Source organism: Rutilus rutilus (assembly GCF_951802725.1).
Source record: "Rutilus rutilus genome assembly, chromosome: 18".
NCBI classification, from domain to species: domain Eukaryota; kingdom Metazoa; phylum Chordata; class Actinopteri; order Cypriniformes; family Leuciscidae; genus Rutilus; species Rutilus rutilus.
Genome location: NC_140231.1, coordinates 7,573,654 through 7,597,375, shown reverse-complemented (window position 1 = coordinate 7,597,375; position 23,722 = coordinate 7,573,654). Strand labels below are relative to the sequence as shown.

The 23,722-nt window shown below is 39.1% G+C and overlaps 1 protein-coding gene across 1 annotated transcript in view; it reads right to left on the bottom strand.

The window, feature by feature from the left end:
• Window positions 1-23,722, bottom strand: part of gabra3 (gamma-aminobutyric acid type A receptor subunit alpha3) — a 424,636-nt gene that overhangs the window by 341,367 nt on the left and 59,547 nt on the right. The window contains exon 2 of the mRNA XM_084386916.1: window positions 14,756-14,862. Within this exon, the coding sequence (XP_084243042.1) occupies window positions 14,756-14,841 (86 nt within the window). The 5' untranslated portion in view covers window positions 14,842-14,862. The remainder of the gene's footprint in view (window positions 1-14,755; window positions 14,863-23,722) is intronic.

Below are 23,722 nucleotides of genomic sequence, written 5' to 3'. Positions count from 1 at the left end.
ACCCGGATGCGCGGCCATATTGGAGGTACTCGGATGTAAACAACAGCATGGATTGCACTGTTTATGTACTACTGAACACATTGTTACACTAATTTCTGATGTCTAAACCACGGGAACAACACATGGAAGCTGCGAAATCATATAGAGAAGGACTTAAAGCAGGAAAGAGCTCAACATTTTGACAAACTTAAGGTAATATGTGGTAAAGATCTGAACGAGCTAGCTCCTCCAACTAGTCCTTACTTCTATTTCGACATTGGCTACGTTCAGATTGTCAGTCCAAAAAAAAAGCACATGAAATCCGTTTCAAGCTACATCCATATGTGGTTTAATATCCTATTCAAATCACATATCAGGAAATCCACCAGTCTGAACGCTCTTTCGCGTGGTTTATGTGACTTTCTCACGCCACGTAAAATGTAAACATCAGACGTTGTTATTGAGAATGAGGAGATGTCGTCACGCCACAGCGCCCCCGCCCTCAGAGACCGCGTCATCCTCCCCTTTCCGCCATTTTGGGAGGATACCCGCCAGCACCGTTCATTGTTTGTATTGGTAGTAGAGGAGGTTGTCGCACTATTTTAGAATGCCTGGAAAACACTGCTGTGTAAAAAACTGCTCCAGTGTCTCACACGATCGTCATGGAAACCGTAGGAACCATGTGTTACAGTTTTTTCATATTTTAAAATTTAAGTAAAAAAAAAAAAAAAAAATTTTGTTTGGCATTGGTAGTAAGTTTCTCCCTGTGAGGACCCTTCTCTTTTGCCGCATTCTTCTCCATTTCTTCTTAATTTTCTCGTAATTTCTATTATAATTCCTCGAGCCGTCTTTCCTGCTCCGTCTCTGTATTGCTCTTGCACTGTTGCCCCTGGCAACCGATAGCGTATCCTCCCAAAATGGTGGACGGGCTCAATTCGTCACGTGACAGCAAGCTACCTATGAGTATGTCCTCATTCTCAATAGGGAACATGCTGAAAGTCGCTGCCGAAACAAGGCTGTGTTGTTGCAAAGTGCCGGACAAGCAGAAAATTATTATTTTTGAAAAGTATTTTGAAACCGGCGCGGAAAAAGAGTTGTGCATACAGTAACCTACCAGCCTCCTACAGTTCTGCAGCTCGAGACGCAGTAGTCCAGCGCAGCGGCTACACATCTCCATATTGTAAAATTTAAATAAGAAAACATTTATATTGCAAATGCAAACCCCTCCATCAACGCAACATCATTGCCGTGTTGTCAAAGAGCTGCGTGGACACACAAATCGGACCTGAACAGTTGCAATACAGTGTGGACATCATTTTAGATCATATTCCAATCGGATACAAAGATAATCGGATTGACAGTGTGTATGTACCCATAGTTAACTATTTTACGTCAAAATTTTAGCCATAGTTAACGCTTCATTTACACATGTGGCTGATGCTGTGCCTCTCTCAACCACAAACGCCATCTTTCATCAGTTTTTTGCACTCTTCTCTTTAACTTTCGGCAGTCTATAGAACTAGAAATGTTTTTTTCTCGGTGCGACCGATGAGTACAGACCAAAACTTGACCATTTTTCAGAAGCAATAATCAGCCAAATTTGCGAGTCCGTTCAGTTCAATGGCACTGTTTACGTTCAGTGCCTCCAAAATGGCCGACTTCCGGATTGATGACGCGTCGTGAAAACCCTCTATATCTATTATCTACAGAAATCTCTACTTTTAAACAGAACCATTCAAAACAAAATAAAACGATGCAGCCTAATCCGTATGAAATGTGCATTTCTCTCCGGCGTGTTCACTACTAAGAAGATCGCGAGTCAGTCAACTTCGTCTTTGCAGTCGACACAGAAAACACTTGTTTATTAATAAACAATTAAAATTGAGAGAGAGAGAATATAAGATTAGTTTGACTCATTTTGAGGACTGTTAAGATAGCGAACGTTCACCGAATTCTGATTAGTCGAGAGGATTTATCCGTTTAGGCTAAAAGGTCGGCGCTTCGCGGTTTGGAAAGAAACTGCATCTTGCAGTGGCCTACATTTTAAACAAGGAAATATAGCGATTTGGCACATTTTTCATCCGCTACTAACGTTACCCGCCCGCATCCCCGCCCGTGAATTTTAGGAATGTCACAATCCAAATTTTTATTCTTATTTTACATGTATACACAGACGTTTTATGGGACATTATGTCATGAATATTTACCTTTAAGTCATGGAAAAGTCATGGAAAAGTCATGGAAATTTAATGGTAAAAATGTGTACGAACCCTGTGTATTGGAGCCTTTCATATCATAATATACAGTGACGCAATGAAAGATTATTAATAGCCGTTCTTATTCTGTCCTATCTATCATATGTTGCTACCTCATTAAACAGCTGTGCTATACATTTAAAAAATGTCTCAATTTTATAGTGGGCTATACAGTATATAAAATAATTTATATTTTAGATTTTTGTTATCTTGTTTTTCATGAATGTATTTTACAACAATACAAAGAGCAATGTGTTAAGTTTTACCAGATTTAGTGTTACACTTATTGTCTCTAATTTGTTCCCCACTAAAGGTTTTTTTTTTTTTTTTTTTTTTTATGTTCAGATTTTATACAATTATTGTGCACTCGTGATTTTTCTAGACTAAATTTTACTGCTGAATTATCCACTAATCTAGTTTATAATAGCATTTATGTCAGATTATGATCATATATTTTGTTGTTGTTGTTGTTTTTCTTTATAATGAAGTTGTCTGTATTAAGTAGATTCTGTTTAACACACAATAGTGATTATCAGTTCAACACAGAGTTATAAAAATTCTACTTGATTAAAAAAAAAACTGCGCTGGTATCGGTATCGAATCGGTATCGGTCGATACTCCGATTTCTGGTATCGGATCGGATCGATTCTGAAAAAATTGTATCGGTGCATCCCTAATCACCACATTAACGGTGTTGTATATGGTCTATATATACAACACCGTGTATAGGAGTGTACAGACAGAGCAGATCGGTCAGGTACTGAGGGGCCAAATTGTTAAGAGCTTTATACACAAAGAGTAAAATCAATTCTAGATTTGACAGATAGCCAATGGAGTTTGAATAAGATAGGGGTGATCGACTCATACTTTCGTGTCCCAGTGAGGAGTCTAGCTGCTGCGTTTTGCACTAGCTGTAGGCGAGAGAGAGAAGACAGAGATAGACCAAAGTAAAGAGAATTACAGTAGTCTAGTCGAGATGTTACGAATGCATGAATCACTATTTGAAGATTACTCTGAGTTAAAAAACATTTCACTTTAGAGAGTTGGCGGAGGTGAAAAAAGCATGACTTTACAACAGCACTGATCTGTTTCTCAAATTTTAAGTTGTGGTCAAACAGAAAGCCCAGATTTCTTGCGCAGTGGGTTTCATACGGTGTGAGAGAACCACGGTCAACATCAAGCGCACAGTTTTCCCTGGGCCCGAAGATAATTATTTCAGTTTTATTTTTGTTTAGGTTTAGAAAGTTACTTGAAAGCCAAAGTTTAAGATCACTTAAACAGGCAAACAAGGGTTGTAGACCATTTTTATCATTATGTTTTAACCCCCTGGGGTCGGCTATCGCGCCGGCGCGATAGGCTCGTTTTTTTTTCCGTATGAGTGCAAAAAAATAATAAAATAAAAATATTCATTTTTATCTTATATGCTTGTGTTATACATCAATCGATCCTGTTTAGTGTGTATTTTTTTTGTGTATGCTCATAATAAAAACAAAGTGTTGTGCTTTTCGCCAAATAAAGAAAAATAAACATGATGCGAGTTCTGCCTACTCTCTGTCAGTGAAGTCAATTCTGAAACGCGTCCGAAAATTAACTGTAACTCAGCGAATACTAAGTCAAACAGGCTAATGATGATAATATGTATGTAAAGAGAGAGATGTCAGTCGTTCTCATCTCAGCTAATTAAGTTTTAATGTGACTCCGCCTACGGAGACCGCGCTATACAAACGCAAATGTGAGGCGATCCATACAAACCTGTGAAACGCCCACATCCGCTGGATAAGGCCGGTGACACACTGGATGCGTGGCGTAAGCGACTCAGCTGCGTGGCGTGTCCGTTTTTATTTTGGCTCCCATGTTAACAGTTTAGAGTTTGCGCACTGCCTGTGTGAGACGCGCGTCTGGAAAACGTGTGCATGCTAGAAATAGAACCGACGCCTATTTTTCACGCGACACGCAAGCGTCTTGGAAGCGTTTCCATGCAAAATTGAATAGGAAAATCTGTTTATTTGTCATTTTGACACGAATACATATTAATAAATGTCCTTTTGATGTTTAAAAGTGTCTAGGTTTTGACATAAATGCAAATATAAATGTAATTTTACAAAATATGATCGATTTTCAAATACTGCTGTATTGAATGAACAGCTTTTAGCAAACTCTATTGCTATACTGAGATGAGGAATATATACTGTATGTGTTTTGTCAAAAATAAAGTCATCAACTAACTAATGAATCCTTTACTTTGAAATACGTATGATAAAATGTATACTTTAGTTTTGAAAGACGTTGACTAGTTTTGAAAAGATTATAAAGTATGTATGTGCATGCATATATATATATATATATATATATATATATATATATGTGTGTGTGTATATATGAAGAGTTCAGATGCAAAAGCCTCAAAATGCCATCTGAAATTTTCTCCTAGAATGATCATTTTTATGAAGCTTGTATATTTAAGTTAGCTATAGGTGACACACCTGAATGAATGGCTCATTAACCTGTTAAGCTGCAACCCCACTTTTGAAAAATCCCCAGAAATGACATACCCAAACTGAAACAGATACAGTTCATGAACCCTTGGTACTAAAAGAACAAGTATGATCTCGTTTGAAAGCTGACACCTGGCAGTTTATTGTAAATGTAGAATTAATTATTGTCGTAATGACAAATTTTTTTATAAATAGCTTCAAAGTTTTGTAAAGTTATTAGAAATTATTTTTTATGAAACATCCTCATGAAAATAAAATTGAAGTTGGCACTGCAGCAATCTAGAAATGCACTACAGCTAAAGCCACATGTCTAAACATTTTATGTTTAAAATCTAAAGATAATAAGTCCAAAACTCTGTATTTAGTTAAATGTTTTTCAAGACCATGTCATGTGACTTTATTTTGATTTGACGCTAAAATGCTACTGATGTTTATTTTCATCTTCTAATCATCTATCCAGTATATTGTCTCTATTGTTTTGTGGTGCAAACGATCCCCATTCAGTCTCAATCTCCCCCTGCACACATTCACACCTCTCCAGCCTGGTTATGGCTCTAAATATGCACTTCTTTTGTCTGCATTATAGTTACTAACGACTGGCTATTCACAGGCTATTCATAGGGTTTCAGTCCCTAATTTCTTTTCTAAGTTCACCTCACATTTTAAACTGTATCAAATGCATTTCTTGAATAAAGAAACAATTCAGTAAGCATTCAAAAAATCATAAAAGTATAACTGCTAGTGGCAGGTGCACCTAGGGCTAGCTAGCATGTTAGCCTAGCACACCATCAATACACGACAATTTATGAGATTAAAACCATGTTTGTGTTCCAAACTAACTTTATAACGCAAGACAAGTGTTTTAAATAATCTTCTGTGATCTAATTTGGCTTCAGATAAAAAATCAGACAGAAAATATACTATTGTATAGTGTTCTGCACAATGATAGTCTATATAGATTAGCATTACATTATAAATATAATCTATTATTATGAAAATACCTGGCATGGCTTGAAAAACACAGGTAACTCAAATATCATTGCAAACATGTTTATTGTCTGTATCTGCATGTTACAGCGCGATCTCTGTAGCTTTGTGTGTATCAGTGACGTCCTGGAATGTCACATGATCATGGCTCTTCTTCATGTTCCATATATGGACTATTATTGTGCATGTAGCGCCCTCAGGCTGCTGGTATGAATTGAAAACACAGTATCAGAGTACCAAACGCTCATAAAGATTACATCAACGCATTTGGGTATAAATTCAATAAATATTATTCCTGTCTATAGAAATATGATGTAAATCTATGAGAATCTATCAATATTTCTCCAAATCTGCACAGTTTTGAGCTAAAGCCCTGAGGGACGTTGTTTTGTGTATCGCTGTCATGACGACAGCACGGAGTTTTTTATGAATGAAAGCGGCTGACGCGCATAATTCATATTAAAGGTATCGACTCATTTTTTCATTTCATAACTCCTGACACAAATTAAGACATAACTGTCACTATGAGTTTCTCAGAATACAATAGTGGTCAAATACTGAAACTTGAGTATTATATCTTTTTAATTATGTATAGATTGTCAAGGTATAACATTAAATCTGATAGTAACTTTGAATTAAATAAATAAAAAACGCTTCAGTGCGCGGGCGCACTGGCAACGGTTAACAGGTTAAGTATGCAGGGGCATTGTCTCACCAGGTGTGAACTACTAAATATGCATGATGCTGTTGGAGCGTTTACGCCCCATCCGCATATTGGCTTTCCAAACTAAAAGTGTTTCACAAAACTAAAATCAATGTATCGTTTTATGTGAATGATTAGGCTGGATAATTTTCACATCATTTTGAAGAAAAAACTCTAGGCGACGACATCCATTAGTCAAAAGTCTTATTGCCACATATTTAGTATGTGTTTTGTGGCCTTATTTCAGAAACTTAAATTTTTTGATAAACATCATAAACATTATTCTCTCAAAAATGAAAACATGTACATACATGTGGCTCACATATTATGGTAGTCCTGTTTGTGCTATATAGAGTGAATTTACACCTTTGCCATTAATATGTTTATAAGCAACTGAAAAAAAGCACAAATGTCAGGGCATGTCAGAACATCTCAAGGACCCCAAAAACACCCCAGACCCCAGAGGGTTAAAGGAAAATAAATCTGAGTATCGTCGGCATACAGATGAAAGGATACTTCATATTTATTAAAGACGGAAGCCAGAGGTAACAAATACAGAATAAACAATATGGGGCCAAGGATTGATCCCTGTGGGACTCCGCAGTTCAGAAGTACACTAGAGGAGGATTGATGACCAATACGGACACTAAAACATCTGTTGGTCAAATAAGAGCGGAACCACTGCAAGACTACGCCTCGAAAGCCCACGGATGTCTCCAGACGTCGCAACAGGACCTCATGGTCAACTAAGTCAAATGCAGCACTCAAATCTAATAAAACTAAAGCCATTGATTTCCCAGAGTCAGTTTCAGTGAAAATATCACTTGACACTCTTAAAAGAGCAGATTCAGTACTGTGTAAAGCTTTAAAACCAGACTGAAATGTTTCGTGGAGAGAATTTGCGGATAAGTATAATTGTAGTTGAATCAGTACAACTCTCTCAAGGATCTTCGAAATAAAAGGTAGATTAGAAATAGGATGAAAGTTAGAAAGAGTGGAAGGATCGAGATTAGTTTTTTTAAGATATGGCGTCACCACAGCAACTTTCAGACTGTTAGGGAAGGAACCAGTTGACAGGCATTTGTTAATTAAAAGTAACAGGCCAAGTCCAACTGTGTCCATAATTTGTCTCAGGAAAGAAGGTGGAATAATATCCTGTGGACAGATAGTGGGTTTTAAGTGACCAACAATTTCATTACATGTGTCCAGATCAATCGGCTCAAACTCAGACCAGATGGAAGAACATAATGGAACATCATGTATATACACAGAGTTAGACAATTGAGACCTTAAAGTTGTGATCTTATCAACAAAAAACTTCGCAAAATTGTCACAGAGAGCAGTAGAGGGCTCTAAGATGGGATGCACAGAAGGATTTAAAACAGAGTTAATAGTAGCAAAGAAATATTGAGGTTTATGACAATTATTAGATATAAGTTCAGAAAAATGTTTGCATTTTGCAGACTTTGCAGCTTTCTGAAACACCTTATAGGCATTTTTCATGATTTCATACGAAACCTGCAGATGGTCCTTTTTTCCATTGGCGCTCCGCCTGTCTACATACCCGTCTAAGGGTACGTGTAGTGTCAGTGTGCCAGGGCACTGGTGCAGGCTTGTGATTTTTGTACCTCAAAGGCGCAATCGAATTCATAATATCTGCGCAGGTGGAACTAAAAAGATTAAGATGTGCATCACATGCAGGTTATGCAGGGTAGAGTCAGATTCCAGGCAGTTACGTACGTCATGATAGGCTGTGGAAAAATCTTCACTAGAGCGTTGGGTAAGACAACGAGTTAAACGTGCCAGCGATGGATTTTTAAGTGTGCGTCCAGTGAGAGGAACAGTAAAAAGTACAGGCATGTGGTCAGAGAAAGATGCGCTGCTGATTTCTATATTCGATATAGAGAAACCATGGGTTAAAATCAAATCAAGGGTGTGGCCATGGATATGTGTTGGACCAGAAACCCACTTTTGAGTAAAGTCAAAAGACTCAATCATATTTAGAAATCCAGCTGAATATGGTTTGGAAGCACAGCAAACATGAATGTTGAAATCACCCAGCAGTAATATTTTGTCATGCCTGATAACTAAATCACCTATTAGTGCAGCAAGCTCACTTAGAAAGTCCTTATTTTGCTGAGGAGGACGATAAATTAGAGCTATGGAAATGGGGTTAACTAAGACTAATTGTAACAATTGCACCTCAAAACTGTGATAGGAGCCAGTAGATAGAGGTCGACAGTGAAGAGTGTTTTTAAAAACAGTAGCAAGACCTCCACCGCAGCCAGACAAACTCGGGGAGTTTAAGAAGTGACAGCAGCGAGGCACCAGTTCCGAAAACGGAGATACTTTGTCCAAGTCTCAGTAACACACAAGAAATCCAGCGTTTGAGAGGCAAAAAAGTCATTTAAAATGAACGTTTTGTTTACCAGAGACCGGGCGTTAATGAGGGCGAACTTCAGCCGCGATGAAACAGTCGCTGGCTGTGTTTCTCGGCACAGCGAACGAAGGTTGTAAAGATTAGCTCCACCACAGCGAGGGTGACTGAAAATCCGAGCAGGTGCAGAGAGGAATCCGGGTATAATAGGGTGCAGCCATCGAAAAGGGCCATCCAGAGAAGACTGGCCAGCAGTAAAATTGTGAGCAAACTCCAATCCCCGTCGAAGCAAGGCGAGCTGCGGATCACGACTCCGCAAGAGGGCCGATCTGAGTCGTACAGCGATGCCACCGCGCTTGCCGCGCCTTCTCCAGCATGGTAGATCTACCTGGAGCTGGTACAGGTATGCAGGGGGGAGAGATGGACAGGGTGGAAGCTCGAAACGCGGTCCACAGACATCGCACCTAACGTTAGGCAAGGCAGTGACTGTGCTACGGATGTTTAAAAGTAATAAACGGTCATAGACCAATATAGCATTACAATATAAAACTATAGCAGGTGCAAGAGATAGCAACAGGGCGGTCTGCAGACGGCATGCCAAAGACATCGGCGCCATCTTTTGGGACCCAGCTCATTGCACGAACCTAAGCGACCAGAATGTGGACGGGACAATCCATTCCTTCAAACTCCTCTAAGATGCCCTCTGTGACAATGTTGCTGGCTCTCACACCTGTTCAGACTCCGCAATGGGCTTGGGCTCCAGGATGAACATGGGCTCTGGCAATCAATCTGGTTCAATCTTCGTGGATGGCTCGGGCTCAGAGTCTGCAGTGGGCTCTGGATAATTCTCTGTAGCGGGCATGGCTGAAGGCTGGCTGGGCTCTAAGTCTGGAGTAAGGCTAGTGTTGTCCTCATCCGAAATGTATATGATAAATGGAGAGTCAATTCGAAAGTGAAGTGAAGCAGAATGACAGTGAACAATGAATTTTAATGAACATTAATGCAGACCTATAAACTGAGGCCTAAATACAGAAACAGGGAATCAAAGAAACAAGGAACAGGTGTGAGCTAATCAGAAACCATAGTAACAAATGAGAACTCAGGCAAAACCAAGACTATAAACTAAACAAAACAAGACCATGAAACTATAAAAAAAAAAGACACATCATGAATGTTACACTGCTATGATTACACATAAAAAAAAAAAAAAATGAAATAAGGGTCCCGCTTTATAGTTAGTGTCTTTAACAGCTATGTACTAACATTTAAATTAGTAATTGGGGTTATACCTTTATTTTAAGGTGTCCTTGTTACAGTGTAATTATACATTTAAGGATTTAGTAATAATTATAAAAATAACAAATTTATGTAATTACATCTATAATTGTTAAAAAAAAAAAGTTTTGCAATACAAAATGAATACAATAAGCACATAGTACATTTTATTTTATTGACTGATTTATTGATATTAAAGACACCTACGTGTGACCAAAATATATTACAATTGGAACTGATTGTGCAAAGTGTTGATTACAGCATTATATTTAGATCTACCAAAATGTAAAGGTGACTGTTTAGTCCCTGGCTTGATTTACCAATGCATAAACAGCAATAAAAGTTTTTGAAACTATATAGTACAATGACCTCTATATGTTAAAAGATCAAAGGAAATGTGATCCCTTTAAACAAAAAGCTCTGTGATCTGTGATCTGTTTTGTGAATTAAATTATTTATTTATTATGAGAAGGACATAATAAATTATGTAATTTAGCATGCGGATGCCCTGGAGTCACAGGTCGCAGAGGAGCTAGAGCTGCATCCACACACTTTGTGAAAGTGTGGGGTGATAAAGCTAGGCCGATAGGAAGAATCCAATAGGAACTTTCTGTGTTGAGGAAGGGTGGAGATGTGGAAGCATGCATCCTTGAGATCTATCGTGACAAACCAGTCCTCGGACCTAATTTGTGACATGATTTGCTTCAGAGTAGCATCTTAAATTTGAGCTTCCCTACAGAGCGACTTCCCAAAGCACACAAGGTGGCGGGGTTGGCAGAATGGCCCCCTGAGGGCACTGCCCTCGGAAACTCCCTCTTAGAAGCAATAACAGTCCTCAGATCTGTTTTGCCCTTCGAGGACTTCGACTGCGAACGTCTCCCCGATCCTCAGTCTTTCTGGGAGTACGGGTAGCGATGCTCTGCTTCTGATGCGCCCTATGTGAGGAGCTCGAAGATGGCTAGCTAGGGATGCTTCCGCTCAGCAGCCCCAGACACCTGAGAGTGGCCAGGGAGGAATTTTTGCAATGCCGCCGCTTGCTTTTTTGCCTCCCGGAACCTATCGGCGACTGAATTTACAGCATTGCTGAAAAGGCCAGATGGAGAGAGTGGGGTGTCCAATAAAAAGCTCTTGTCTTTTTCTTTGAATCCAGACAGATTTAACCACAGATGTCTCTCCGTAACCACGAGAGCTGCCACAGAGCAGCCGACTGACTTGGCCGTCTCCTTGGTGGCCCGGAGAGATAAATCTGATGCAGCGCTTTGATAGTGTCAGAGCTAACTCCCTCACCCTTATCAAGGTCTCTAAGCAGGTTAGACTGGTATGCCTGCAAGATGGACATAGTATGCAGACATGCCACGGCTTGACCTGCAGCTGAATAAGCTTCACCAGACAAGCAAAGAAGTGGCTTGGTGACTCAGGGGAGAGATAGCTCACAAGCGTCTCTTCAATCCTGGGCATCGCCTCGTAACCCTGTTGTTTTAGCTCCAAGATGTTTGAATAGTTGGAAGTATGAGGGTTAAACACACGATATGAAACCGGCCTCTTTCACGACCTCGACATCTCAGTGTGGAGGTCGGGAAAAAACGGTAAGCCCCAATGAGGAGGTTATAAGTGTGATGGCAGAAAGCGTTTGTCTAATTCACTTTTATGAAGAAGCTCCTATTTCTCGGCCGGCCAGTTGATGTTTAACCAGGCTACGGCGTGAGTCACAAGATCCTCAAATGCAGGGGTATGAAGTGGCGAGTCTCTAGTATCTACATCTGTATCCCCACCCCATAATACAACGTGGGCAGGGATGAATACACTTCCTGAATTGTTGTTCGCTTGCCACAATAAAGCCACCTACACAATGGTGAAAAACTCCTGTCTAACAGTTTTATCTGAATATGCTGAGACAGACAAACACCAAGGGGACAAATGGTTTCACTAAGAGTGTTTGCTAACACTGCCTGGTTTAGGTATGCTTTATAGTTTCCAAGTTGATGACATCACCTGCCTATGATGTTCCGTCACGCAATTGGACTGATTTAATAGGTGCTTCCCACATTCCCACATTCCCGCAGAAGCATTCCCACAGCGTTTTGACGCAGCACGAGTTCCCTTGAAAGGGAAACTTGATTCTTTAACTTAATACTTGACAAATTTTGTGGAACAAAGGGTAAAACAGGGGTGTTAAATGCTGATTCCAGAGGGGGAAGTATGTCAAACTTGTGCCAGCCTCTTCAACAACTGAAATCATCTTCTGAAAAAAATGTGGTGTTATTTATAATGGGGGTGTTGGAGTGATAGATGTTCCAGAAGACTGGTGCTGTGATATCACACTGAATCAAATTCAGTACATTTTCAATCTGCTGACATAGTGGAAAATGAATTTCTGCTCCCAAAGCAAGGACATCACATTCAGTCACCCCTACTGAATATCTTGTGTGTTGTGGGTGGAGGGAGGGGGAGCACTAAAATTAACGTCTGCTATCCTTCCGCTTTCATCTCAGATGCTTCTTTCATCACTCTCTCTTGTGCATGTGTCTCTTTTTTGCCTATGTTACTGGCAGATGGAATTGGTAGATTCCAATCAATGTTCTTCTTTGACTAATTACTCTGACAAAGATGGTGAGGATCCAGATGAATGCGCCTACTGCGCATATCTGGCAACACACACACACACACACACACACACACACACTCGCTGTACCAAGAAAATGCCAAATATATCCTGATAAGCAGCTAGAAATCTGCAGTATAATGATTCTCTATTAAACACTTACCAAGTTATGTTCTGGTATGATGGCTCTGGATTTAGGCCACTGTTAAAGCTCTGTTATGCTCACTGCAAAGTTCATTTATGGCCTTCACCCAGGGCTAAAAAGACATTTGAAATGGCTGAACAATGATATACTGTTTGTAAAAACTCTGACACCACTGCTGGGAACTGTGTTTAAATGAATTTTTAAATGTGCATAGCAGAGGTGGAAAGTAACTAATTACAAATACTTTCATTACAGTACTTCAGTACATTTTTCAAGTTGTTCTACTTTCTTGAGTACAATTAAATTGTGGTACTTTTACTTTGACTTCAGTTGAATAAGTATTCAACTTTGCTACATTTATTTTTCACCAAAAGTACAAAGTACAAAAATGACAAAGGTGCTGACGGAACAACAGGGCGAGCTGGCATTTGACGGGCACTTTTCAAACTGCGGCTGAGCCCTGCGCCTCAGGCAATAAACAGGTCTGACTCGAGTGCAAAACCAATCAAAACTTCCAGTTCAGTTGTGGGGCGTTTAAACCACACTTTGACATTCAATCACTGTCGTTGTCATTTGGAATCAGTATCCCTAACGTTTCAATATTTTAGTGAATGTAAGTGAGATATGCTCATTTTCTAATTTTAAATTGCAATTTTTGCAGCTCCTGAAATGGGTCATATAATTAATATTACCAGAGCACTGAGCAGTTGAAGTAAATACAAAACTCTGCTCACACAAGGATGCACGTATTGCATGGTTAGAGCAAGAACATATGTTAGTGTCTAAAATGCAGGCGCACAGTTCAGTTGAATAGTACAGCATTTTTGGTAGAATGAAAAAACAGCATTTTATTTTAGGGTTAGGGTTAGGTGCACGTATAATGTTAATATGATTTTTACATCAAAAATGGTCAATTTAAAAATAAAAGGCCCTTTTCTACCCTGATTTTAGCCCTCTGATTAGAACGCTCTGTTATATTAGAAAGCGTCTGCTGTGAAACTTAAATATAAACACCCACTGCTATGTTTGGCTAACATCTTAGCATCTGAAATAAGTATTACATGTGGAACCCTCTTGAAAACTTTTACTACATTTGAAAAACAGCGACAGTGTCACAGAATTATATTATAATTACAAAAATATGATTACAATTCCAACTACAAAGCAGCTCTCCAGTGTGCTCATGTTTTTACTCGTGTCTCACCTCGACGGGCTGAACAGATGAACCAGAGAAGATTTCCACATCAAAGAAGGTGGAGCACCAGAGAACACCCACCTATTGTTTGTCTTGGTCAGCGGTTTAGAACGACCCAAACAAACTCCAAACAAACTTCAATTTGATCACATTTTGTTCTAAATGACGTCATACCAGTTCGTCTTTTGATTGAAGTATATCGAAGCCTTTCTGATTGCGCACTTAAAACACTTGGAATCGACCAGGAAAGATGTATGTCATGACAAGGGGTCATGTGTTGTAATTTAATGTTGTATTTTACTTTTAGAAGACCATTAGCTATGGTACTTGATTGCAAGCACAAAATCCCTTTTTACCAAAATCCCTGTCTAGATGTACCTTCACAATGCTGACATGTGTGAGTGAGCTAATGAGCAGTAAAAACCAACTGGCATCACTGTAACACAATCTAGGCTAAACTCGTCTCGGAATCCCACAGGTTTTTCCAGCGTCAGTTTCTTTCCAGGTTATTGAGTCACACTTGTAACCAAGCCTGCTCCGCCACTGAAAATCCAATTCATGGCAGTTTGTGCGAGCGATTTACAGCCAACTACGGTGGGCTCCAATGGCATTTTGCAGATCATAAAAGACCCTGCACAGTAATACAACCTTATTAATGAATGTATTAGTTGCAATGCATCCCTAGAGCCTGCAACATGGGAAAAAGAGAGGCTAGATGGGGAGGGTTGATGAGTCATCCTACCCGCTTTGTGAGCTGGGGTCGAAAAGCATGAGGAAGATCCACACGCAGGGGACACGTGCTGTGAGCTTGTGGAGAACGGCAGCCATATCACTTCGAGTCCTGAAAGCCTGCATAAAGAAGAGAGTAAAGATGGTGAGAACAAGCAAATTAATAAAGTGGAGAAATTTCAGAATATGGCATTCAAGCTCTGCCCCTTTGTCATTCTGAGATTCAAATACAAATTATGCTCTGCAGCCTGCAGGTGATCTGTACAAAGCAATAATGTGCCATAGGAATGCACAATACCATTTCTTTAGAGAACAAATACAAGTACTGATATTCTTTTTAGTATATGCCAATCTTCAATTTAAAAAAAAAATTTTTTTTAGTAAAGCTATAATTTTTAGTTTAGTTTTCAGTGTAACAGTTCTTAATAAAAAAAAAAAAACATACAATTAGTCACTCATGGTAGTACGCATTTGTAAACGTGGTTTAATAACACATCTGGAGTGTTTTTTTTTTTTGTTGCTCATGTTGGTCATGAGCAGTTACTGTAAGCAGACATTTCTTGAAGCAAGTGCCATTTACAACAAATGATAAGCTACCTACACCTCACAACTTTGAGAAAACACACAAGATTAAAACATTGAACTTTAGAACATTGACTTTGAATGTATGTTGAATTTTAGGACAAAATTCTGAATTTTAGAATTGGTTTTCTTTCTACTCATGTAAGGAAGTATAAGTTGAAATCGAAGATAAATTAAAATGTCTGGAAGTGGAATTTAATGGATTACAATTCAGATAAATTTAACAGGTAATAGCATTCTGAGAAATAAGTTATCCGCTCAGCTTGGTCCATAAAATGACATTTAATTTAATATAAAGAAATACAAAGAACATACATTTCTACAGGAAGGCATTTTAAATAGATATTTGTGTCTGTCTGTCTTTCTGTAATTCCTTTACAATTCTAAAGACTTAAGTAAACTTGTCAAGCGATTGTTGAAAGATTAACTTTTCTATTCTAGGTAAAAATTCTGCAAATCCTTGCTATCTCAATTCATATATTCATGAATTTAATTTGAATTTAAGGTTATTAAATATTATTTTAAGGTTGTTGTTGTTTTTTTAGTCAAAATATTTTTTTTAATAACTGGACAAACTATAGATATTATAGGATAGATAGTATATAAAAACAGTATACAATATATATATATATATATATATATATATATATATATATATATATATATATATATATAGTATTTTCTATACTACAACTCTATATATTTTTATCTAAACATAAACAGATTCATGCCTTTAAAACAGGGCTCCAGACTGCAACGATTTTTCCTGGTGGTGCAACCAAAATCTTTATATAGGTGGGGCTGGCACGACCAAAACGTTGCAGAGCATCAAATGACAAATTAAATGAAAGCGGAACGAAACTGCGCTACTCATTTGTGCTTAACGGACCGTTTATTAGGTCAGACCAAAAATAGGTAAGTGCAGTGCATTCGAACTACTCGCCAGTTGCGGGCCAATCTGAATCACACGACACGTTTACTCCACAGCGCTAGGAAATACAGTGAAGAAATCCATTGAATTAATAACATCGCTGTGAGGTCTAGAGAGAAGCATTCAGATTCGGCACAGAATTCTCTGTTATAAACCTTAGATATCAGATCAAACAGTGCTGACATGGAAACCAAAAGAAATATTGTGCCATGATTAAACAAGTTATAGAAGGCTTTAAATCCACAAATAAGCAGCATTCACCATTAATTTAATGTAGTAACACTAACTGTAAATATGATATTGTGATAGAAATAGTCAAACGCTTACAAGTACTACACATCTTTTTCCAGCACTTCAAAACTATAATATCATATTTAAAACATTATTTGTTCATCCTTCAAAGATTGTCCCCAATTATGAAACTAAAAGTTTCAAGATGTAGGAAAACCATAGACTGTAAAAAATATGGACGTAGTGTCCGTGACGTCACCCGTAGGTTTCTGAAGAGCATTTTTGAAGCCTAAAGTGGGCGGAGCCGGCCGTCGCCATCTTGGCCTTGCGTCACTCCCGGATAACAGAAAATAGGCAAACAGGCGGGGCGTGAGTGGAGCTGAGGAGCCTGGCCTGGCTATCTGAAATGAAATCACCTAGCTGATGATGTAAAGCCAATTAAACGTTCCTATTTTTGCCCTTCGAAATATTATAATAGTTAAAAGACATGGCTACAAGTGAGACTGTGTATTACTTCGAGAGTGTTTGTGTGTGACAGTGCTTTATGTGCATACATGTCCGTCACTCTTTCATGGTCCGTCATCGCGGCATCGCTCAAGTTCGTAGAGAGCTTATTCAGTCCATTTTAAATTCTGATGTTGGCCGTCTCTCAAATGGGTTATGGTACCGTTAAACCATAGATATATTGCCTTTGAAGTGCAAGTAAATGCGCTAGAAAATCCGCGCTCATTCACGGACGGAGAAAGCGCCGACGCCCGCATGATTTCATCTGACGGTAACTTACATAAGCATATTATAATCCATCTGTTCCATGAGAGCAGAACGAACGAGCATTTATTGACGTTTTAAATTTGAAAACCCCAAAAAGCAACGAAATTGTCAGACATCCATTAGTGCATGTTCACAGAGGAAAACAACTGAAATACAGCGCTGGTTGTTCTCTCGAATGATAACGACGGAATCCAAAGACGTGGGCTTTGTAACGTTACCCAAGTATGAAATAATAATCCCGAAAAAAAGCACAAACACTGCAGAGATGGCAAATTCAGCAGCTAACATTGCTGAGGTGAAGTGACGGCTAGTAACAGCAGACAAACGGCTAGCACTGACAGCGGCAATCCATCTGTCACTCAAGTGGCTTGGCCACACCCTTAAATTTAAATATTAATCAACTAAACGGACGAGTTATAAAATAATTCACCCCCCTCACAGTTGTTATGAAGGGCAAAATTAGCTGTATAGACCAAATCCACATATAGACACCAGGCTTTAAACACGTTTTTTTCTGCTGTAAAATTTGGCATTTTAACATGGGGGAGATACAGATTTGACTCACTTCTGACAACAGCCTCAAGCGGCCAGTCAACGAATTGCAGTTTAACTCACTTCCGTGTTGGTTTCAAGAGAGAGACGGGGAGGTTGCCGCTTGAGGAAAACTCACACTTATTTTTTTTTTATTTTTTTTTTTTAAATAATTAAATTGCCATTGTAACCAGTAGGTGGCTGCAAAGAAGCGCTTATTGGCTTATTAGCTATTTTCACTCCCTAATATCTATTTTTTTCACTTGTTTTGCTTTTGAATAAATATTAAGATATTATGAATGATAATAATTAAAGTTATCCCCACAGTATTACCAAATACTTTCTGTAGAACTGCCCTCAAATGTTAATCTGGACTGGAGCCCTGTGAACTTAAAATTAAACATTGTCATTTCTGTACGTTAAGTCTATTTATTACCAAGGCATTGTTCAGTAATACAGTCAAAATGGGGGGAAATGTGAATAACTGCGTTGCAGGTTGATTTAAGGTGTGCCCCTAAATTTTCTGCTTGTGCGTCTAAACATTTTCAGTTAAGGGCTACAGTGCTCCTAGTAAAAAAAAGTTAGTCTGGGGCCCTGCCTTGAAGCCATGATCAAAACAAGAAAGGTGAACCATTACATCTAGAACCAGTAACTCCACTATTATTCAAAAACACAACAATATAGCTGATCACCAAAATTTATTTATTTGTTTGTTTGAAGAAAAACAAATGTATTGTTAAAGATCATATATAGAAATAATATCAGTTCAGTCATGACAATGTCTGAGGGTTTAGCATGGTGATGGATATGACAATGTTAATGTATTTTGTCTTGGCGGCCGCGGAATAGATCTGCTACGCTGCTGTTAATAATTGCTGCTGCTGCTGCTGCTGCTGCTGAGCAAGTACAGAGACTTGCTACTGCCAATACATCCACAGACATGCTGCTGCAGCACATATAACATACATGAAAATACCCCACAACAAAGCAGGGGACACATTAAGTTGACAATACACGCCAATATATGCATGTTGCTGAGTGTATATCACCAAACATGGGATGACTGTAAATAGGTAATGGCAGGACAATAAGCAGATCTACCATAAATCTAGTAAAAAGAATGTTCACTTATCTTAAGACGGGTGCACACTGTACGATTTTGGCCACGATTTGGCCTTCTAGGGTTTCCTGACTGAAATTTGTTTATATATTAGTCTTGTAAAAAAATAATATTATTTCTATGTCTAACAATATATTTGGTAAGAACTTATGTATGGGATCAATCCCTAGACATGTCAGCGTGAAAATGCAACCTGTTTGTGACAAGTATTTGCTGGAACTTACTATGCAGAGCAGTACTGCAAGAATTTGATAAAACTGTCTGGAGATTTTTTGCTCTGATAGCCTTCCAAATGGCAGCCTGCAGTCACATTTCTTTGCAGAACTTTTTTATAAATATATACTATATATCTATATCTAAAGCTGCTAGGGGCAAACATGTCTCTGATAGGAGGCTTGAAATTGTTTTCACTTGTAAAATTTTGAGAGGAACATTAATATGAACATTTATATGCAAGTTCCTCTAAGTGCATTGAGAATTAGGAGCGGACTTTAATCTAATTGCAAAGAGCCAAAAACAGAAATGCAATCCCTTTGCAAAGCAGTACTCAATAAACACAAAGTAATTTATTTAACAAAAGTAATCTGCAGTAGGCAACTGCATTCAGAGCAGGCTGTTTTTTTTTTTTGTTTGTTTTTTTTGCAAGTACTTACGAAGCCATTTTTGCTATGTATTGCTAGTGGCAACACCTGTGTATGCTGAATACATTTCAAAGGATTAATGAAACACACATACACAACTTTGCATACTTTGATTCAAGAAAAAAAGAAAGAGCTGAACTGAAGTCTCAGCACCTTTGACTGATCCACAATCAACAACGAGGAGAAATGAGATATTGGCATCCATGTTGGCCCGCTGCTATGGCTTATCTTAAATTAAAAGGTGAAAATACATTAGGTTCCAAGGTGCTTGTGGTCTTTGCAGCAGTGCTACCCTTGATTTTATAGTCTGCTGCAAGACATACACAGTAGAACAGTATAAGCACAAGGGTAGCATGATAAATAAGTCCTTCATCTACCCTATTGATCTGTCTTTCTTTTCTCAAAGCTGTGGCAACTTTACACATCATGTTCCATCTACAGCACTAGTACAGAACAGCAGAAATTCCTTCTCTTGTCGTCTGATTTTTCATGTTGACTATAATCTGTATTAAAGAAACAGTTGGTGTGCATTCCTTGATCCTAGTATTCTCTGGTTCTTTGTGTTCCTTAGTTTCTAGTTCCTTCAGTTTATGCTTGTTTGTTCTATAAACCCCTTGCACTTAGATTCGCTCTACACCTGCCATCTCTTCCGTTCATGCCACAGATTACATACTGTACCATGACTGTAACCCTGGTTCCCTGAGAAGGGAACAAGATGTTGCGTCATCATCATCATCAATGCTTTGGGAATGCCTCCGTGTGATTACGGAGCACTGTGTGAAATCAGTCCAATGGCATGATGGAATATCACAGGCGGAATGACGTCAGGACCAGGAAGATATAAAGTGCACCCAGACCAAACATTGTCAGGAGGATCTGGTGTGCCATTATATATATAGTGGGCACAACCTCAGACCCCCCTGATGGTTTATGTAAGAGACCACCGATGTGTTGTCTGTCCGAACAACCACATGATGACCCTTCAGGTCTGGGAGGAAGTGTTACAATGCTAGGAAGACACCCATTATTTAAAGCAATTTGTGTGCCACAAGAGGGTCTGCCTCTGTGAATTGCATTTGTAGCTCCGTATAGCTTTGTTTTTAAACTCTATTTTCTTCCTTTCCTGCCATTTATATTGCTTAATATAATTTAATCATCAATATATCTGATATTATCTAATATTGTCTGTCAAATTGATCTGACATTGCTAGCACAACGCGTTAGCATTTTGCTAGCCTGTTAACCTGCCATCCGTGCTTACCGTCTTTTTTCTCTAACGTACTTGCACCTTTTACGAGTTCATCAAACAACTGTGGTAAGTCGGATCAGTTAACAAACACAGTGAGTCATGTCATCTTCTCCTATTTTCGCTTGCCCTGCCTGCCACATGTATAACATAGCCTTCTCAGCTAACAGCTGTCATTTACCCTGCATAGTGCATACCCAGCTGATGCAAAGCGTAGGTGAATATATATCTACACAGAAGAAAGCCCTGTCTAGTCTATTCCCCAGTACTTCCTGTTCGCTGGAGTGATAAGATACTTAGCAGACTGTCCTCACTCGATGGCTGGCTGTCTAAGTGGTGTCCGCTGAATAATATAGGGTTTCATAGACAATTGGAAAAGTTTTTGGGGCAGACATGACCTGTTGAAAAGAGATGGTACTCATCCCTCCTGGCGTGGTGCTGCTCTTCTCTCTAGTAATATGGTACATAGTCTTGGAGTTGAACCTTGACTAACTGAGGCCCAGGTCAGGAAGCATGACAGACTGGCTAAAATGACTGTCTGCTAGCTGTCTCATGTCACAGAAGTCATATAAATTTCAACACATAGAGCCTTTTACACCTAGATATCATAATAAAGAGACTATGTCTTTTCCACAAATTAGTAAATACAAACAACTCTCAAACCCCATTTAAGGGTAAAAATAACAAATAAAACAAATACAACAAATATTATTCAGGTTGCTGAATATTCAATCCCTTTCTTCAGAAGCACTTATTGTACATTATATGATTACAGATCATAACCTAGTAGGGGTGTAACGATTCGTTTTAACAACGATTCGATTCGTATCACGATTTGTGGTTGACGATACGATTCAAGGACGATATTGGTTCATTTAGAACGATACGATCCGAAACGATTCAGTGACCTGAAATCGATTCAGTGACTTTTTAGCCAAAAATGCTTGTAAGGGAATCAGGTATCAATTAATTATGGATATAAACAAACAGGTAAACAACAATTAATGTCAAATGCATTCACATTTTATTTGAATAAAGTAGGACTGAACGATTATGACAAAAATTTTCGATTATTCCCTTGAAATTGTAATTGCGATTATTAATTATGATTATCACAACATTGAATGATGTTTTGAATAGTTTGGCCATGCATGGGACCCACATTTCCCCATGGTCATCAAGCCGCGACCCACCTTTTTAGGAATTATATAGGCCTATTATAATACATTTGTTTACACAAAAATTGTTGACACACAAGTTCTGTCCCCCTTTACTTAACATACAAAAAAAATTGTAAGAATATGACAAATACTGATAAACAGTAGGCACTGCAAGGTTAAGCTATTAAATAGCAGTCCCAAACTAGTTTTTGTTGAGCCACCACAGTCATATAAAAATATACAAAATAACCAGTAAGTGGCATTTTGTTATGGAAACAATCAACAATTAGGCTACCATGGTTATACACAATACTTAGAAGAACTGGTAAAGAAACATGGAAACTGCTCCTGATAAATAGCAACACACATGACGTACCAATAACGTAATTTATTGGTATTTTACTTTTATTTCTTAACTTACTAATTTACGACGTTGCATTCTCGTATGTCTTTTGCACTTTAGTGAAGTGATACAGCGCGCTCCGCCGCATTTGCGCGTGCAATTGAAGAGTGCGCGCTACTGCAGTATAGCAGCTGAGAGGACAGGAAAGTCTGTTTTTCTGAGGTGAGAGACTTTGCGCTGCTTGTTGTCTTTGCGCTGCTGCTGGCGCGTCACGCATGGCGACCACGTCACAGATAGGCAGACTGAATCGAGTAATGTTTAACGCCTTTATCATTAAAAGTGCTAAGAAAAAACATCCATATAAAGTCTGACATGCTTAAATCCAATGCGTTATTTCCTAGTATCGATACAATCGATTCATTACCTTTTAAAACGATGTTAGATCGATATATGTCGTCCGGAAGACCAACTTGCCGAGCACAGATCGATGTAGTTGGATCGTAGGAATATAAATCGATACATCGATGTAGTTGATGAATCGTTACACCCCTATAACCTAGATGTGCTATGTTTGAACCTGGCTAAAACCAGACGATTACATTACTTTAAATGAGTCTACCCCCCAAGATTACTGTTTTAACAGTATTTTTTGCTGTAATTTATAGTAATATCTACAGCATTACTCGGAAGTCTAGTTTCAAATATAATTATTTTGAAGTGTTGGTGCTTTATGTAACTATCACTATCTATTGACATTTGTGCTGACTACTGTATACAGACTTTATCAAAGAATTTGCTGATTTTCGATCGGACTAACTGGCTTGGTTCATTTGGGAAGATGGCGCCATTGTGTGTGGCTTGCCGTCTCTCACTGTCATTGCTGTGTGTGTTTTTGCTGTGTGTTTTGCTTTTTGCCCGGGATGTCGACTCTCTACTGGTGTATGATCGCCAAACACTGCTGGATCTGCGATTTTCTGCTGAAAATATAGTAAAATTGGATGATGGTGGACGTGAAACGTTGCCCCTGCTCCTGGCGAGGCTCCCGGCTCACCTTCGGCGCGCCCCGGCTCCACCTTCTCGGCGTGAGCGCCGACGAAAGCGCACGCACCGCCGGGGAAAACGCAGCGGCCGGCTGGTGAGGTTGAAGGCCCGTCTTGCATGTTGTTCTACGCCTTTTTGGACTGAGTTTGGAGTCGTGCCTAGCCTCGTTATTCCTCAACGCTCGCTGGACCCTGTCGACGCCTGGCTGATACCTGTCGTCGGCCCGGAAGAGGTGTTCCAGCCCCGCGGCCCCTGCTCTCCTCGTCCCCGCTGGCGCGGAGTGAATCACAGCAACTTGCGGTCTCTGTGTCGGGTTTCACGAACATCCAGCGCCGTGGACCCGCCGGTTCCTGCCAGGTTTGGGCTGGTAAATGCTAGATCTC